This window comes from Camelus dromedarius, chromosome 6, assembly GCF_036321535.1.
Source record: "Camelus dromedarius isolate mCamDro1 chromosome 6, mCamDro1.pat, whole genome shotgun sequence".
In the NCBI taxonomy this organism is placed as follows: Eukaryota; Metazoa; Chordata; class Mammalia; order Artiodactyla; family Camelidae; genus Camelus; species Camelus dromedarius.
In genome coordinates, this window is record NC_087441.1 from 836,168 (window position 1) to 851,491 (window position 15,324).

Genomic DNA, 15,324 nt, shown 5'->3' on the forward strand with positions numbered 1-15,324 from the left:
CCACTCTGACACTAACAAGGTGTCCCAGAAAGGTTTAGCGCAGTTTTATGCCTTAGTAGCTTCAGAAGTGTGAATGCTACAAACTTGCAAAAGACATTATTTGTAAATATAAATATATTCAAATATTTAACATTTACTTATTCTTGTGAATTGTGAGCAATAGAGCTTTACATTTTTCCTTTTGGTCTCTCTCGTAAAGATGGCAGAAGTTGACTGAAGCAAAAGTGGACTTGCTTTGAAATAGCCGAGGTATCTTGCAGCCTTCACTGTAGCTGCCTGACCACTGTCCCCGATCTAACCAGCTCAGGTGTCCAGCTCGGAGAGTCCCCGGGAAGTGGGTGCTGCTTGGATGACCATGGATAAGGGGTTCAGGGCACAGCAGGTGCCATAGCAGGAAGGTGCCATGAGGCTGAGGACATCTTGCTTCTTTTTTTCATTTTTGTGGAACTTCAGACAGGAATTTAAGAACTTAAAGATAGCACATCGCAATTTCCAAACAGAATTTACGAGAACAAACAGATGCAAAGGTCAGTTCGTAAGAAGCACCCCACCTCATCTGAGAGGCTCCCTTAGTCGCTGCAAGGGTCTGAATCCATCACTGGCCGATGCCCTCGAGGACCTGTGTCCCCATGGCAGGAACCCAGGAACCCCTCTTGTCCTTCACGGGCTGGAGTTGAAACCCAGCTCCAGATGCGGCCCAAGGCGGGGTGCTTCTGATTGGACCCCTGGGGCTTCTGTGACACATGCATTCATGGAATTGAAGCCCCCTCTTTACCATCGACCCTGCCCTGGTATCCCCGGTTCCCTCAGGCTGGGGTGTCCATGCAGCTTGGGTTTGAGTCATAACAGAGTTGGACTGAAACAGAGTGATTTTCTTCCGATTCTGAAAGTTATACACTCACTGGGAGGAGCTGACCTGGGGGGACGGTGTGGGCGCCAGGCCTTGGGTTCTCAGCAGATCCCTGCACCTCCAATGACTCTTGGCTAGTGAGGGTTAAACGTCTGTGACTGAGGCTTTTTGACGTGAAGTCTGTGGGACTGAACAGGGTGGGCGGTTCCGGCCGGTCCTGCGTTTCCTTCCTCCTCTGGTTCCTGCACTGATCTGCAGCTTCAGGGATCCTGGGCTCGACGCCCAAGCTTCCCTGGTCTCCACTCCCTGGAGGTGGGTGTGAGTCTGGAGAGGACACGCAGTGGTCCTGTCCCTGCCGCCAGGTGTCCCATCCTCCTGACCCCGCTGGGGACCGATGTCTGATGCTGACCTTGGGTCCTGACTGCCCCACCCTCCTGAAAGCCAGGGGCTCTTCGGACATTTCTGTCGCCTTTGCACCCTCTCTGTTTGCAGGACAACTGCCCCCTCCTGCCTAACTCTGGACAAGAAGACTTTGACAAGGACGGCATTGGGGATGCCTGTGATGACGATGATGACAACGACGGTGTCACCGACGAGAAGGTGGGCGGGGCCTCTGGGGGTGCAGGAAGGTGGGCGGGGCCTTGGGAGGGTACAGGTAGGTAGGTGGGGCCTTGGGGAGGGGTGCAAGGAGGCGGGTGGAGCCTCTGGGGGGACGCCGAGCAGACAGGCAGGGGAGACCCTCCTGTGGCTGGAGTGGTTCCCGGAAGGAGACAGGATCCCTGTTCCCGCGCAGGTGACAGTGTGTCGGGCTACACAAGCGTGTTAACCAGCAGAGCGTGGAGCTGCCCTGGGAGCTCTGCCAGAATGTCCTCAGTAGCTTGATTTACCTTTTTTTTTGGGGGGGGAGGTAATTAGGTTGGTTTGTTTGTTTATTCATTTATGTTTTAAGGGAGGTACTGGGGATCGAACCCAGGCCTCGAGCACTCTAAGCACACACTCCACCACTGAGCCGTACTCCCCCTCCCCTTGCTAATTTACTTTTTTTTTTTTTGTGGAAGGATAGTCAGTTACAGTGTGTTAATTGCATAAAAAGGGACTTGCTACCCTCCTGGGGGTGCCAGTGATGGGCGAGGCTGTGTGCGATACACTTGTCTTTAGGCAAAATTCAGATGTTAGCATTTCCTGAGAGGATCAGTGCAGACGTCAGGGGTCAGCCTCGCAGTGCTAACGCGGCACGGGCAGAGACAGGGTGCCCAGGGCTTCATCCACAGGTCCGCTGCCTCTGACTTCTGCTGATCCGCTGACTCATTCATTCATTGACTGGACACCTGTCTCATCTGTCCTCAAGAAGAACCATACGGCCTGTCCCCTTTGCTGTAGAAAATCTCAAAACTGTCCACAGGGACAGACGTGTAAATAATGATGAAATGATTTGATTCAGAGGTGCTGGCGAGGGCTGACGGGCTGTGTCTGCCCTGTGTCTGCCTGGTGGTTTTGGCCCGCTTGAGCGTATGACGTGTGTCATTCTGTAAGTGACCCGGCAAACACCCCAGTGCTGTTCCTTATGTCCTTCCCTCTCTTTTTTGCTCCAGGACAACTGCCAACTTCTCTTCAACCCCCGTCAGTTTGACTATGACAAGGACGAGGTCGGGGACCGCTGTGACAACTGTCCTTACGTGCACAACCCGGCCCAGATCGACACGGACAACAACGGGGAGGGAGATGCTTGCTCGGTGGACATCGACGGAGACGGTCAGTCCCGCCGCGGCTCCTGGGGGTCGGGAGGGCCTCAGTCGGGAGCTCGTGGCTGCCCGCATTCGTCTGTGCTTCCTGGACAAGCTCATCTTCACCTAGATCCTGACAAGAGATAAAGTGATTCATTAAGCTGCTCTCACAGGACCCCACCCTCATTCTGCCCCTGCCTCTCCCCCGGGCCCCTGGAAGGGTCACCAGCCTCAAGACCGTCCTTTGGAAAACGACACATCTGGCATCTTTGTTTTTCTGGCCCTGGGTGCCTAGTCCTGCGCCCAGTCATGGCATCTTCCCTGACATCCACTTCCATTCACAGCCCCAAGGACCCTGTTCACCAGCCTGTGCTTCTGAGACAGGTCTGGGGACAGCGTTGGTCTCTCCTGTCCCCTGTCACTTCCGTTCATACCTCATGTCCAACCATTCATCGAATCATTTGTTGCAAAGCCCCCCAAGGGGCTCCACGTACCCCCAGATGCCGGGATCCTCTGACACCACCAGGCCAGCATTTAACCGGAGCTGGCAGTGCCCTCAGGGGCCAGCCCTCACCCACAGCACAGCCTCCCCGCCCTCGGGCAGCAGCGCAGACCGAAGCACGCCTGCCCCTTTGCCTCTCCTGGCCCGTCCCCGCCAGCCTCCAGCCTCCCCGGCCCCTGCCCGGCCCCTCCTGCCCTTGTGTCCTGGCTGTTTCCTTGGTGTGACTTGGCATCACACTGACCGGCCTCCAGCGGTACCAGGACAGTGACCGGCTGCACTGCTCTCCAGGGCTTTCCCGACCCTGCTGGCGTCTGTGAGGTCTGACCCCTCCATCTCTCAGGGCTTCCTCCCTCCCTGCCTCCCCCACGGCTTCCTCCTCCCAGCCGGACCCCGCCTGTCAGGACAAGACAGCCACCCCAGCCTGCCTCATGGTGTCCCACGGACGCACCGCTGTGTGAGGTTTTCCATGGCTGTTCGAGCCTGATGACGGGCACTTCATATTTTCATAGCTCCAGAGTTGACGAAGTTCACTATCAACTTTCAGGTTTCCTGAAATAAGACCTTACAGCTAACCCCCTGGTCAGTCTGTGTTGTTTTTTCCTCCTAATGTAGGAAACGGATGAGGCGTGGAACCGGGGCACCGGCCCGTTCCTAGGGGCCGAGGAGGCCTTCTGAGCGGGCATTTGGGGAAGCATCACGCTGCAGACCAGAGGTTCAGCTGTGGTGCTCCCCTCAGTAACCTTGGTGTGTGTCGTCGTCCGGGACCCTCCGGAGCTGGCTCAGCTTTAGACGAAATGAACTTTACCTTTAGTGGGAAACCTTCCATGAATCTAATAACCTTTACATTTTACGGTTGCTTGGATCATTTTTTCTCGGACACACGTGTGGCTCTAAGTCATTTAACACAGCAGGAAGAGGGCTGTGCCTTTTCTGAACTCCGCCTGCTTCTGTTTTCCCCCGACCCCCCGCAGACGTCTTCAATGAGCGAGACAACTGTCCATACGTGTACAACACAGACCAGAGGGACAGCGACGGCGACGGAGTGGGAGACCACTGCGACAACTGCCCGCTGGTGCACAACCCAGACCAGGTGACGGGGGCGAGGGCCGGGGGCATCTGCGGGCAGCGGAGGGTGAGGGCTTCTCGGTTGCAGACGCGTGTGGCTTTGCGCTCTTCCATCTGCTCTGCCAGGACAACGCACGCTTTTCAGTCACTTTAATTGAAAACATGTCCTGAACTCAAGTGTGAGTGGGCTCTGTGTCTCGCTGGCCACTGGCCAGGTGAGGAGGGGCCGTGCCTCACTGTCCCGAGGGAGCATTTCTCCACCCAGTCGTCTCCGCCGTATCCTCGCAGGCAAACAGCAACTGGCCTCTTTTCCAGGTTTGCCTTTGGAAGACACGGTGTGAACGTACCATAGTGACGTAGTGGAGAGCGTGTCGTGGCAGACACCTCAGAAAGGCCTGGTTCCGTGGCCCCTAATCCCTCCCAGACCCCCCGAAGGAAAGGGCGTCTGCCCGAGACGGTGGGGGGGAGGGTCCTGGGGTCCAGCCCCGGCTCGGAGGTATACGGCGGGGACACCCCTGCACTCGGCCGCTCACCTGCAGGGGTCGTGGTCCAGCCCGACATCCACGGGTGACCTTCCGCCTGCCTCTGTCTTATCGGACGGATGCTCAATACCGCTGTCCCCAAACTGTGTCCCAGACGGACGTGGACAATGACCTGGTGGGAGACCAGTGCGACAACAACGAAGACGTCGACGAGGACGGCCACCAGAACAACCAGGACAACTGCCCCTACGTGTCCAATGCCAACCAGGCCGACCATGACCATGATGGCAAGGGTGACGCCTGCGACTCAGACGATGACAACGACGGGATCCCCGACGACAGGGACAACTGCAGGCTCGTGCCCAACCCCGGCCAGGAGGACGCAGACGGTGGGTGCGCCCGCACAGGTGGCGGGGCGGGGGTGCAGGGGGAGCGCTGCCTCGCCTGCCTCTGGACACAGCAAGGGTTTGTGCAGGTGCGGACCAGGACCTCCAGTTTTCCTGTTAGAGTCTCAGGTAACGGGCCAGGTGACAGGCCAGGTGCGCGGCTGTGCTCAGGGACACTTTGCATGTTCTCTGGCTGCCGCTCAAGGCTGTGAGAACGCAGCTCTAGGATGGAGTCCTGGCTGCCCTGGACGCTGTGTAGAGGACGCATGTCCCCCAGGACGAGGGTAAGGGATGCTGGATGTTGGAGCCAAGATGACTAAGACGCATGTGGTGCGACTCACTGATCTGGGGGCGGCTCCAAGGATGCTCTCAGGGGGGTTTCAGGAGGAAACAGAGCAGAGGAGTTCAGTTCCCACACCCACTCGGCCTGGGGAGGGGCCTTGCAGGCTACCGAGCAGGGGAGAGGGGTGGAGGCAAGGCTGGTGGAGTTGAAAGGCCCCTTCAGCGTGAGTCCATGCCTGTCACACAGTAGCTGGGATGTGTGTCACTGAGCCAGACTGGGACGCAGTGAAGGGTTTGATAGGAAATTGAGTCCAACATGGACTTTCCTTCCAAAGTGGCAGGCACGAGGGTGGCTGACCTGGTGCATGTAACCCTCCCACAGCACCGCCGCTGTCTCACTGCCCGGGGGGCACGGCGGTCCCAGCGGGCATGCCCCTGCACGTGTCAGCCTGGCCCTGGCCCCCAGCCCTGCCCCCTCGTCCCTGGGAAACTCGGCAGGATGCTTCCAAAGGAGGGAAGGGCGTGTCTCCCTAGGGAAAACTGCTTGGTGAAGGAGTCCTGCTGTGAGTTCCAGACGGCAGGCAGGGCGGTCAGGGCAGTGACAGGCCCTGACAGAAAGCAGCTGGGGCCGCAGCCCAGCGTGACTGGCAGCGTTCGGGTCTGTGCGCCTGGTTTCGAGATCAGAACAGAGTGAGAGGTGACTCACGCGGGAACTTGGCTTTGGGGTGCTTTGCTCCAGCGTCATCGCAGCAACATTTTAAAGAGTGTCGAGAGCCCTCGCAGCCCGGCCCTCAGGCGGGGCTGAGCGTCTAAGCGCTAATCCCTGCCACACCGCCAGGCACCTCGCCTTGAGTCTGCGGAGAATCACGTGCTGAGCTCTCCGAGACAGACGGGCAGGCGGCGGCCCCGGCTCTGCTAGCTTTCCGCTTGTCCTTGGTGACAGGTGACGGGCGAGGTGATGCTTGCAAAGACGACTTTGACAATGACAGCATCCCTGACATCGACGACGTGTGTCCTGAAAACCACGCCATCAGTGAGACCGACTTCCGGAACTTCCAGATGGTCCACCTGGACCCCAAGGGCACCACTCAGATCGATCCCAACTGGGTCATTCGCCATCAAGGCAAGGAGCTGGTGCAGACGGCGAACTCTGACCCCGGCATCGCCGTCGGTGAGCCTTCAGAACGCGCGCCGTCACGCAGGCCCCACTTGCAAGGTGCCCCGCAGCACACGGGCTGCTCCTGAGAACTGGGTGGATGGGGGCAGGGGTCTTTCCCGGGTCCCATCCACCTCGGTCTTTGGAACCGTCTGCCCAGGTGTTTCTGGTGGAAGACCTTGGGGAAGCAGCACTGGCCTCTCCGAGATTTCATGTTCAGCAGACCGTCTTCTCTTATGGACTTGGACGATAAAATATTCCCTGATGTGGTAAAGCTCTGCTGTAACTGCACAAGTGAGGGCTAAACAAATAAAATGCCATGAGTGGCATCAGTCTCGCCGTCACAGAGCCTGGGCCGGGTGGAAGGGAGACCTCCCTCCCCTCTGTGCTCAGTGATGGCAGAGCTCCTCCAGGAATGCCCCGAAAGGCTGTTTCTGACTTCATCTTACAATGGAATGTTCCCTTTGGCATCCAGGTTTTGATGAGTTTGGGTCCGTGGACTTCAGCGGCACGTTCTATGTCAACACGGACCGGGATGACGACTACGCGGGCTTTGTCTTCGGGTACCAGTCCAGCAGCCGCTTCTACGTGGTGATGTGGAAGCAGGTCACGCAGACCTACTGGGAGGACCAGCCCACCCGGGCGTACGGCTACTCGGGGGTGTCCCTCAAGGTGGTGAACTCCACCACGGGGACGGGCGAGCACCTGAGGAACGCACTGTGGCACACCGGGAACACGGAAGGACAGGTGGGGGAGGCCCTCCTCTGACCCCGTGGGCAGCCCTGGCCCATCACAGAAGTGCCCGTCCTGGTTGGGCAGGGTGCAGCTCGGTGGTAGAGCACGTGCTCAGCATACATGAGAGGCCCTGGGTTCAGTCCCCAGGACCCCCTTCAAAAATAAATATGTAAAACTAATTACTTCCCCCAAAAAAAGGCTGAAAAAAATACTCCTGTCTCTACTGTGCTAATTTAAACTCTGGCCACATTCGTTTTAATGATCTGTTGGGTACCTCGCTCACTGAGTTGCCCATCCTCGAGCTTTTATCAACACGATTGGTAATCCTCTTGCAGGCTAACCATCACTCTGCCCCCCAGGCATAGGGAGATCCGGGTTTGGAAGTCCCGGCGTTTCCCGCGGCGTCCGGGCTAAGAAGCAGGGGCTCTGTGACTCAGCCCGCACGCCTGTGCTCTCTGCGCAGAGCCACCTTGTCCCCGTCACACTCGCACCCTGAGTGTATTAGAGGGAAACGTGGCAGCCGGAGCTGAGGGGGACGTTGGCAGAGTCACATTTGTCCCCCATTTGTGCTGAGAAGCTGCATCAGATTTGGCTCCAGTCGTGCTCACGAGTGACATTTCTCCCAGGTGCGCACGTTGTGGCACGACCCCAGGAACATTGGCTGGAAGGACTACACCGCCTACCGGTGGCACCTGACCCACAGGCCGAAGACCGGCTACATCAGGTGAGGGTGGCCCAGCGCGGCCGCGTTTCCGCCAAGTAACCTTCTCGCTTCAGAGCGGCTTCCCGTTGGACGGCAGGTTAGGGTGCAGACAGGCGGACGAGCCAGGGCGCTTCTGGCTCGCATGCTGCTCTCTGGTCCCTGCAGTTCAGGCGCCTTCGGTTTTCTCTCCAGCATTTTCTGTTGTGCATCACTTTGGAAAAAAAGCAAAAACAGAACTGATGAAGAGGAGAAAACCAAACTGTCTTGTTAAAATGACCTGGAGGGCGGGGAACGTTCCTCCTCCTCGTGAAGGCCGTGTGCAGGGAGGAGACGCGCAGTGCAAAGCACCGCCTCTCTGCAGACTGTCACGCGAGTCGTTTGGAGGGTGGACTCGTGTTCAGCTCTGCTGCTGCGAGTGGCTGGACTCAGAGCACACCTCTGAACAAGCTCTTACAAGCACGTCCAGCAGTCTTCTCCCCTCAGCGTGAAAGCCTTTGTTGTGATTTGAACAAAACACGGATGATTTAAATTTAAGTTTTTTGCTAAGTGTGTAAGAGCACGATGCGGTCTGATTTCCCCCGTGCCAGGCGCGCACGTCGCCGTGACGACAGGCAGGTCCGCAGGGAGGCCGGGCCGCTCGCAGGGGTGACGTGTGCGCAGAGAGGCTCCTGCTCGCTCAGGCACGCGCTCCTCCCCTGTCGGGGCGGCGGCAGTGGGCAGCTGCCGCTCCGTGGGAGGGAGCAGGGCGCACGCGGTTTTAACGCAGCGGGAAGGCCTGTATCCGTCCTGACAGCCTGGGGAGAAGCCGGCGCGCCGCAGAGGGAGGGGCGGCCTGCCTCCCCAGACTCTCCTGGGCCCCCCTGGGTGGAGGCGTCCTGGACGCTGGGAGGGTGACGGTGGGTCACGGGGAGGAAGGGGCCCGGGCGGTGCTGGGCTTCTCTCGGCAGCCCCGCGAGGAGGAGGTGGCCTGCTGACTCCGGTAGATGTCTTCACAGAGTTCACCCTCTCCTTTCTCCTGTTCCCCTGTTTTCAGAGTCTTAGTGCACGAAGGAAAACAGGTCATGGCCGACTCAGGACCCATCTATGACCAGACCTACGCTGGCGGGCGGCTGGGGCTGTTTGTCTTCTCTCAAGAAATGGTCTACTTCTCGGACCTCAAATACGAATGCAGAGGTGGGCGGAGAACATTGCCCCGGGGCGGCGTGCGGCCCAGCATAGGGAAGGGACTCGCATTTCATCTCCTTTGACAAAAGCTGCACTTTAGGGCGGCAGCTGGTGGCCTGGCCCCAGCAGGTGTTTTGTTTGCGCAGCCTGAGTTGATTGTGCCTGTCAGTTTGTTTTAAACTGAATGTGAATGTTATTGTCAGATCGCCACTTTCCCTCTGTTTGCAGCTGTCTAGTCTGCAGCTTCCCATGGTTTCTACCCCTTCTGAGCCCCTAACAGCATTTTAAGTTGCTACCCTTGTGGGGGGGGGTGGGGGGAGAGAAAGCAGGAGAGAGAAAAAAAGGAGGGGGAGGGAGAAGGGAAGAAGGAGGGGGCTCTTTATTGTCTCTCTGGGAGTATATTGAATCGAAGTGTTCTAGACCTGGACGGGAACGTGGCTCCCATGTGGTCTAAGCCCATGTCTTCGTGTAGATATGAAACTGTCCCCCTGCTGTGGATGAAGTAAGACTCAGAGATGCTTATTGAAAATCACACAGAAAGAATGTTGATCTGTCTTCTTGCTTCTAGTGAAATGTTGGCTTCCCTGTGTTAGGTTTCCTTTCAAGAAATTTTATGTTTCCTTCATCCATCCTTCCATCTATCCATCCATCCTTCCTTCCATCCATCTATCCATCCATCCATCTGCCATCCATTCATCCATCTTTCCATCCATCCATCTTTCCATCCATCCATCCTTCCATCATCCATCCTTCTATCCATCCATCCATCTTTCCATTCATCCATCCATCCATCTTTCCATCCATCCACCCATCCATCCATCCTTCCATTTATCCATCCATCCTTCCATCCACCCATCCATCCACCCTTCCATCCTTCCATCCACCCATCCATCCACCCTTCCATCCATCCATCCATCCATTTGCCATCCATCTATTCATTCAACCATTCACACTTCAATCCATATTGTGGATGTCTTTTTTAAAAATTGAAATAATGCTGTTTTAGCCTGTAGTTTAACAAAATAAAGCACAAGTAAACCCGTGATGCAGTCTCCTGAGTTCTGCTCCCTGTTTTGCAGACGTCTAAACAAGATTGGCTGCATTTCCAGCAGAGTACTGTAGACGCTGTTACCCAGACACCTCAGCCCATCCGGCGCCCCCAGCCTCTCTCTAGCTGCCCCTCCTGTCCTTGACCCCGACTTTGAGTGGTTCTCAGCCTCCTTCACCTCCTGTCATCAACCCAAGCCCAAGCGCCTTCAGAGGATAAACATTAGTGGAACCTGAAGACGAGCATGCAGCCCACGACAGGAAGCCCAGTCTGATGAGACGTGAGACTTTACGTGGAGAGAAAGCTGAGCATGATGTTACACTGCTTTTTCCTTGTTTGTTTAAAGAGAACGACGTTTACATATAAAATGTAAGTGCTTGTCGTATTTATGTGTGTATGGAGCTGCGGGAATATTGTGTGTAAGCCACTATCATAACTTAAGCAAGAGTAAATATTGCCAACCCACTTCCATTGTGAGAGCACTCCAGTCCCTTTAGGCCAGGTGTAGAGAAGGGCCAGCTCCAGTTAGAAGTCAGGCCGTCGTAAGGAAGAGGCCAGGAGAGACCAGGTGTGTGACGTGGGGTGTCAGGTCGCTAACTGGAATAGGAAAGACAGTTACGGGAATAAACGAGTGCCCTTCCCCAGCCTCTCATCCTCCGGTGAATGCCCTCGCACTCAGCAGGGGTTCAGCTTGGTCAGAGAAGGGCTGTCCCTGCAAAATGTGGGTCCAGATGTGGGTCTGACCAAACCTCATTTACGGGAAGGGTTCAGAGAGGGGTGCACCGTCCCTGCAGCCGGGGCCCTCAAGCTGTTGTCTGCCTGGGACCCCTGGCCAACGTCTTTTGATTTCATGCTCCGATCACCGGAATTCTTTCTGGAGCTTTTTTCGATTGTGCTGGTGGAGGAACAGACAGCAGAGAAGTCAGCAAATGCACTTTGGCCTCTAATTCCCAGTCTAGGCCTTGAAGCTCCGGACCAGTTGCTTGTACCTAACTCGGTAACACATTTCATTAAGGTTCCGGTTATAAATGCTGTGTTGCTATTTATTAAATGGATATAGAATGCAGTTCCCCTCACCAGTAACTTATTTTAAATATGCCAAGTAGCACATAAGGAGAGTAATTTCTAGAAGTAAACATATAACTAGTATATGATAATATAGAGACACAGTTATAGCAAAAGAGCTCCCTGTCAAAATACAAGGCTTTCAAATATTATGTTGTCATGATAAAGCTCGCTGTGAACGTGATCGCATAGACACATAATAAGGAGAGTTTATAATGGAACCTTAATATATACCGTTGCAGCAACTCTGATGTGGTGGCTGTTACTGGTGCGTGTCTGCTGTGTGTCGGAGGTGGGGAACTGTGGAAGCTGAGGGGACCCAGTGCGGTCCTGGCAGAATAGCCAGCGCTCAGTCATGCAGTAATAGAGCCCAGGCTTGATCTGTTTTTCGCTTTCAGTTGCATGATCTTTCTGCAGGAACCGTTGGTTAGTCTCGTTCCACACGGGGTTTAGTGAGAGGACTCGGCCGTGTCACTGATGCAGGTGAACTGTCCGCCCCTCCCTGTCGGCAGTGCCATCACCGCTTTGTCCAGGGAGGGGACCCACGACCTTGTCTTCACTTGCCGTGCTGTCTGATAACGTTTTACTTGTTGCTTCCGTTGGGGTTGATTTTTTTGTTTTGCTGCACTTTTCACCTTTTTTTTCTTTTTTGTGGAAATGTATTCCCAAGACAACGAAGGTGGGGAGACTTCATTAAATGTAACCATTGTGACGAGCGTGTGGGTCTTCTGTGTTGGGGGTGTTTGGCCGAACCATACCGTGGAGTGGGAGGATGATGTGAATATTTAGAATGTACCATATTTTTTTGTAAATTATTTATGTTTTTTTTTAAAAAAACAAACTTCTCATACAGATTGATGAAACTTCTTCTGTTTTGCCAAAGACTGTAAATATTTATTTATTTGTTCACATGGTCAGATCTTCACCCCCGAAACCCTGCACATAGCTAGCGCCTCATTTTTATACTTTAAAGATGAATAACAGGAAATAAATTGTAAAAAGGTTTTCTATAAATGAATCTCTCTCCCTTTTTTAAAGAGTTAGCAGGGTTCCTCCAGGGGGAGGGGAAGGACCCCAGCTTGGAAGAACTCCCGGAGGGGAACAGGCCGGCCCTTCATGGCTTTCAGGCTGAGATGCAGTTTGGGGTCCTTGTGGAGAAAGAAGCTCTATTTAGGGAACATCTCATCGTGGCCACGCAGCCCGTGGATGGTGGCAGCCCGGCCCCGCACGACACAGCCTTGGCGACCCATCTTCTGTCTGCATCTCATCATCCTCCAGGGACGTGGCAGTGCAGTGAGGCCTAGCGTCCCCGAGGAGCACCCCCAGGGACCCTTCGTCTGTGTGAGCTGTACCGCCTCTCTTGGCCCAGTCTTGTTCCAAACAGAGTGATGCTGCAGGCGATGCGGTGGGGACACACGGGGAAGCGGACCAGCTCGCTCGGGGCGGGGGGCCGCAGGGTGGCTCCGGGGTTCCTGGCATCTGGCGCTCCTGAGCAGCGGGGCTTTCCGAGCTTTGCTGTGGTGTCAGATGGAGGGAAATGAGAGGGGAAATGCAGAGGAGGGAGGGGGTGGAGGGAAAACAGGCGCATTTGTCAGGCAGTGAAGAGACAACTGGGAAAGGCCGCCTGTGGAGACGGGGCCGGGGCCGAGGCGCCGGCTGGGCATCGGGTTCAAGGTGGCTGGGTTTTGTGACACGAGGATGGAGGGAGGGCTGGGTCCACCGATGTGGATCAGGAGGCCTTTGGAAGTTCAGACACAGGATGATGTGGGTTGGCGCGCAGGTAGCTCCTGTAGGAGCTCAGTGCAGATCTCCTGAAACCGAACACGAGTAACGTGCTTAATGACAGTGCGTAGAAGTCAGGCATCGAAACCAGACACATTCTCTGTACATTCAGATTTGGGGGAAAGTTTATTGAAAAATACAAGTTTCTGGCTGACTCCGTCCCAGTGCCCTGGTTGTCCCAGAACTCAGTCCTGGCGTCTTTGTGACCTGACAGGGGTATGAGGGGGCTGATGTGGGAGGAGCCGCTCCTCCCTCCTGTGTGAGATTCTGAGACTGTGGGCTGTCACCTGGGAGGACCTGGTGCGATTCCAACACGGGGTGCAGCCAAGGGTGCAGGGAGGGCCAAGGTTAAGAGGCCAGTGCGTCTTCCTGTGGGTACCTGCCAGGGCCTGAGGATCTGATGAGATCGGGGGCCCATGGGGTCTGTAACTGCTGAGGGAGGTGGGTCCCCAGAAGGCTGGATGGGGCCTTGTGGGGTCTGGGGAGCCAACCATCTCAGGCAGGTTTGGCTCATTAGTCTGAGTTCCACAAAGAGGCATTTGGGGCCACAGGAGCTGAGTGATGTGTGGGCTGAGGGAACATGTGGGTGCTGCCACTGGACAGCTGCCCGGCCAGGTCCAGTGACCTTCAGGTAGAAGCAGGAATACCTTCAGGGCTCTGCTAAGGACTGGAAGACCCCACACAGACCCAGAACCAGGGCCTGGGACCCCGGGGCAGGAGGAAGCAGCCAGGCAGGCCCAGTCAGGCCTCTGCTCCCAGGGGAGTGACCTGGCAGAGAGTGTGAGATCCAGAAGTGACAGCAGCTTGGGGCCCAGCAGACAGGGGACTGCAGCTTTGGGAACGCCCTCGGACTTCCCACCTGGAGCCACCAAGTGTCAGCCCCACAGCTGCATCTGGCCCTTGCTGAGCTCGCCCAAGGCGGGGAGGCCGCACTCCAGGGTCCTCTGTGTGTGAGCACCCGTGATGGAGGTGGCCCTGAGCCCCTCAGAGGTTACACGGGTCCTGGTCACCAGCGCAGGGGACCCACGATGACACGCTGGCCTCTCTGAGTGACTTTTAGTTCACGTCTCTCAGCCATCATGAGGCCTGGAAACTTCTACCCCTTTCAGACGCCACTTTTTTTATAGAATGATTTTTTTCATCCCAGACACACTTTACAAGAGGAGAGACTTTACATCGTAGCAGCCAGCAGAGACAGTCTCCACGCACCATGGACACGACGGCTTCAGATCCCATCCTGGCAGACACGTTTACACTGAGTGTCCCTGTGCGGATTGACCTGGAGGCCCTGCTTTGGGAACAAGCAAGCGCCAGCCCCACCCCCCACTGCCCCCAGCTCCTCAGACCCAACCCACTCAGTTCCCACCACCCAAGCTCTCAGGGGTAGGCCTTTGTTTTGCCTGAAAGGGGTTTCTTCTGTGCTGTAGCCTGATGGTGAGGGCACAGTCTGACTGAACCACTGTGAGTGTCCATAAGGTTGGTTTTGGAAAAGAACAGTGTAGGAAGAGGAAGAAGCATTAGGACGTAAAACCTCATTGCCCTTCATTTTATGTACCATTTGTTTACTTTCAAATTGTTGTTCACTATTTATATAAATGTGCTTTGCTGTTCAGAGGCTTTATTTTTCTACCTGTGCAGATAGTTTAGTTATCTTGGGCTGGGATAAAGTCATACAATTTTTCCCATTTAAAAACATTGAATTATTGTTGGGGAGGGGGAGCTTAGTGGTAGAGGGCTTGCTTAGCATGCACGGGGTCCTGGGTTCAGTACCGCCACTTAGACAAACAAACAAATCAATCAATAAACCTAATTACTTCCCCCAACCAAAAATACTGAATTATTTTTCTTTCTATATGGTTTCAGGAATAAATTACAATTGTTAAACAAAATTTATATATATTTATATGTATAATAACATATATAATAGCATTCTATTTAATACAGGCTATATGAATGTATTTAACATAAAATATTAAATGGTGTATATTTAATATTACAGACATACTTACACACACACACACACACACACACACACACACACACACACACACACACATGCCTTGGAGGTACAGCCTCTCCCTAAGGAGCCATGTCTTTAGACATCACTGCTTTGCACACAAGAATCACTGGCACTTCAGGGAAGGATTTCCAGCTGCTGTGGGAGGAAGAGGAAGGTTGGCATCAGCAGGATTCTCTCAGATTGTGGAGTTTTTTGCCATGTTTGGGGAGGATAAAACATCACCCAATGTGGTGAGCTGACATGGTTCCAGAATAGGACCAGCGACCCCAGATGGAGTGAAACTCAGTCCCTAAATAACTGGAAAAGAAGACCTGTGGGCACTTCCTTGAAACACATTCATAGCACTGCCTATCCTTCTGG

General features: G+C 54.9%; 1 protein-coding gene across 1 annotated transcript in view; it reads left to right on the forward strand.

Annotated features, from left to right (window-relative positions):
• Window positions 1–12,166, forward strand: part of THBS2 (thrombospondin 2) — a 28,727-nt gene extending 16,561 nt beyond the window's left edge. The window contains exons 14-22 of the mRNA XM_031456736.2: window positions 1,343–1,450; window positions 2,443–2,602; window positions 4,048–4,166; window positions 4,778–5,012; window positions 6,235–6,462; window positions 6,923–7,194; window positions 7,809–7,906; window positions 8,919–9,058; window positions 10,129–12,166. Of these exons, the coding sequence (XP_031312596.1) occupies window positions 1,343–1,450; window positions 2,443–2,602; window positions 4,048–4,166; window positions 4,778–5,012; window positions 6,235–6,462; window positions 6,923–7,194; window positions 7,809–7,906; window positions 8,919–9,058; window positions 10,129–10,136 (1,368 nt within the window). The 3' untranslated portion in view covers window positions 10,137–12,166. The remainder of the gene's footprint in view (window positions 1–1,342; window positions 1,451–2,442; window positions 2,603–4,047; window positions 4,167–4,777; window positions 5,013–6,234; window positions 6,463–6,922; window positions 7,195–7,808; window positions 7,907–8,918; window positions 9,059–10,128) is intronic.
• Window positions 12,167–15,324: the final 3,158 nt, after the last annotated feature.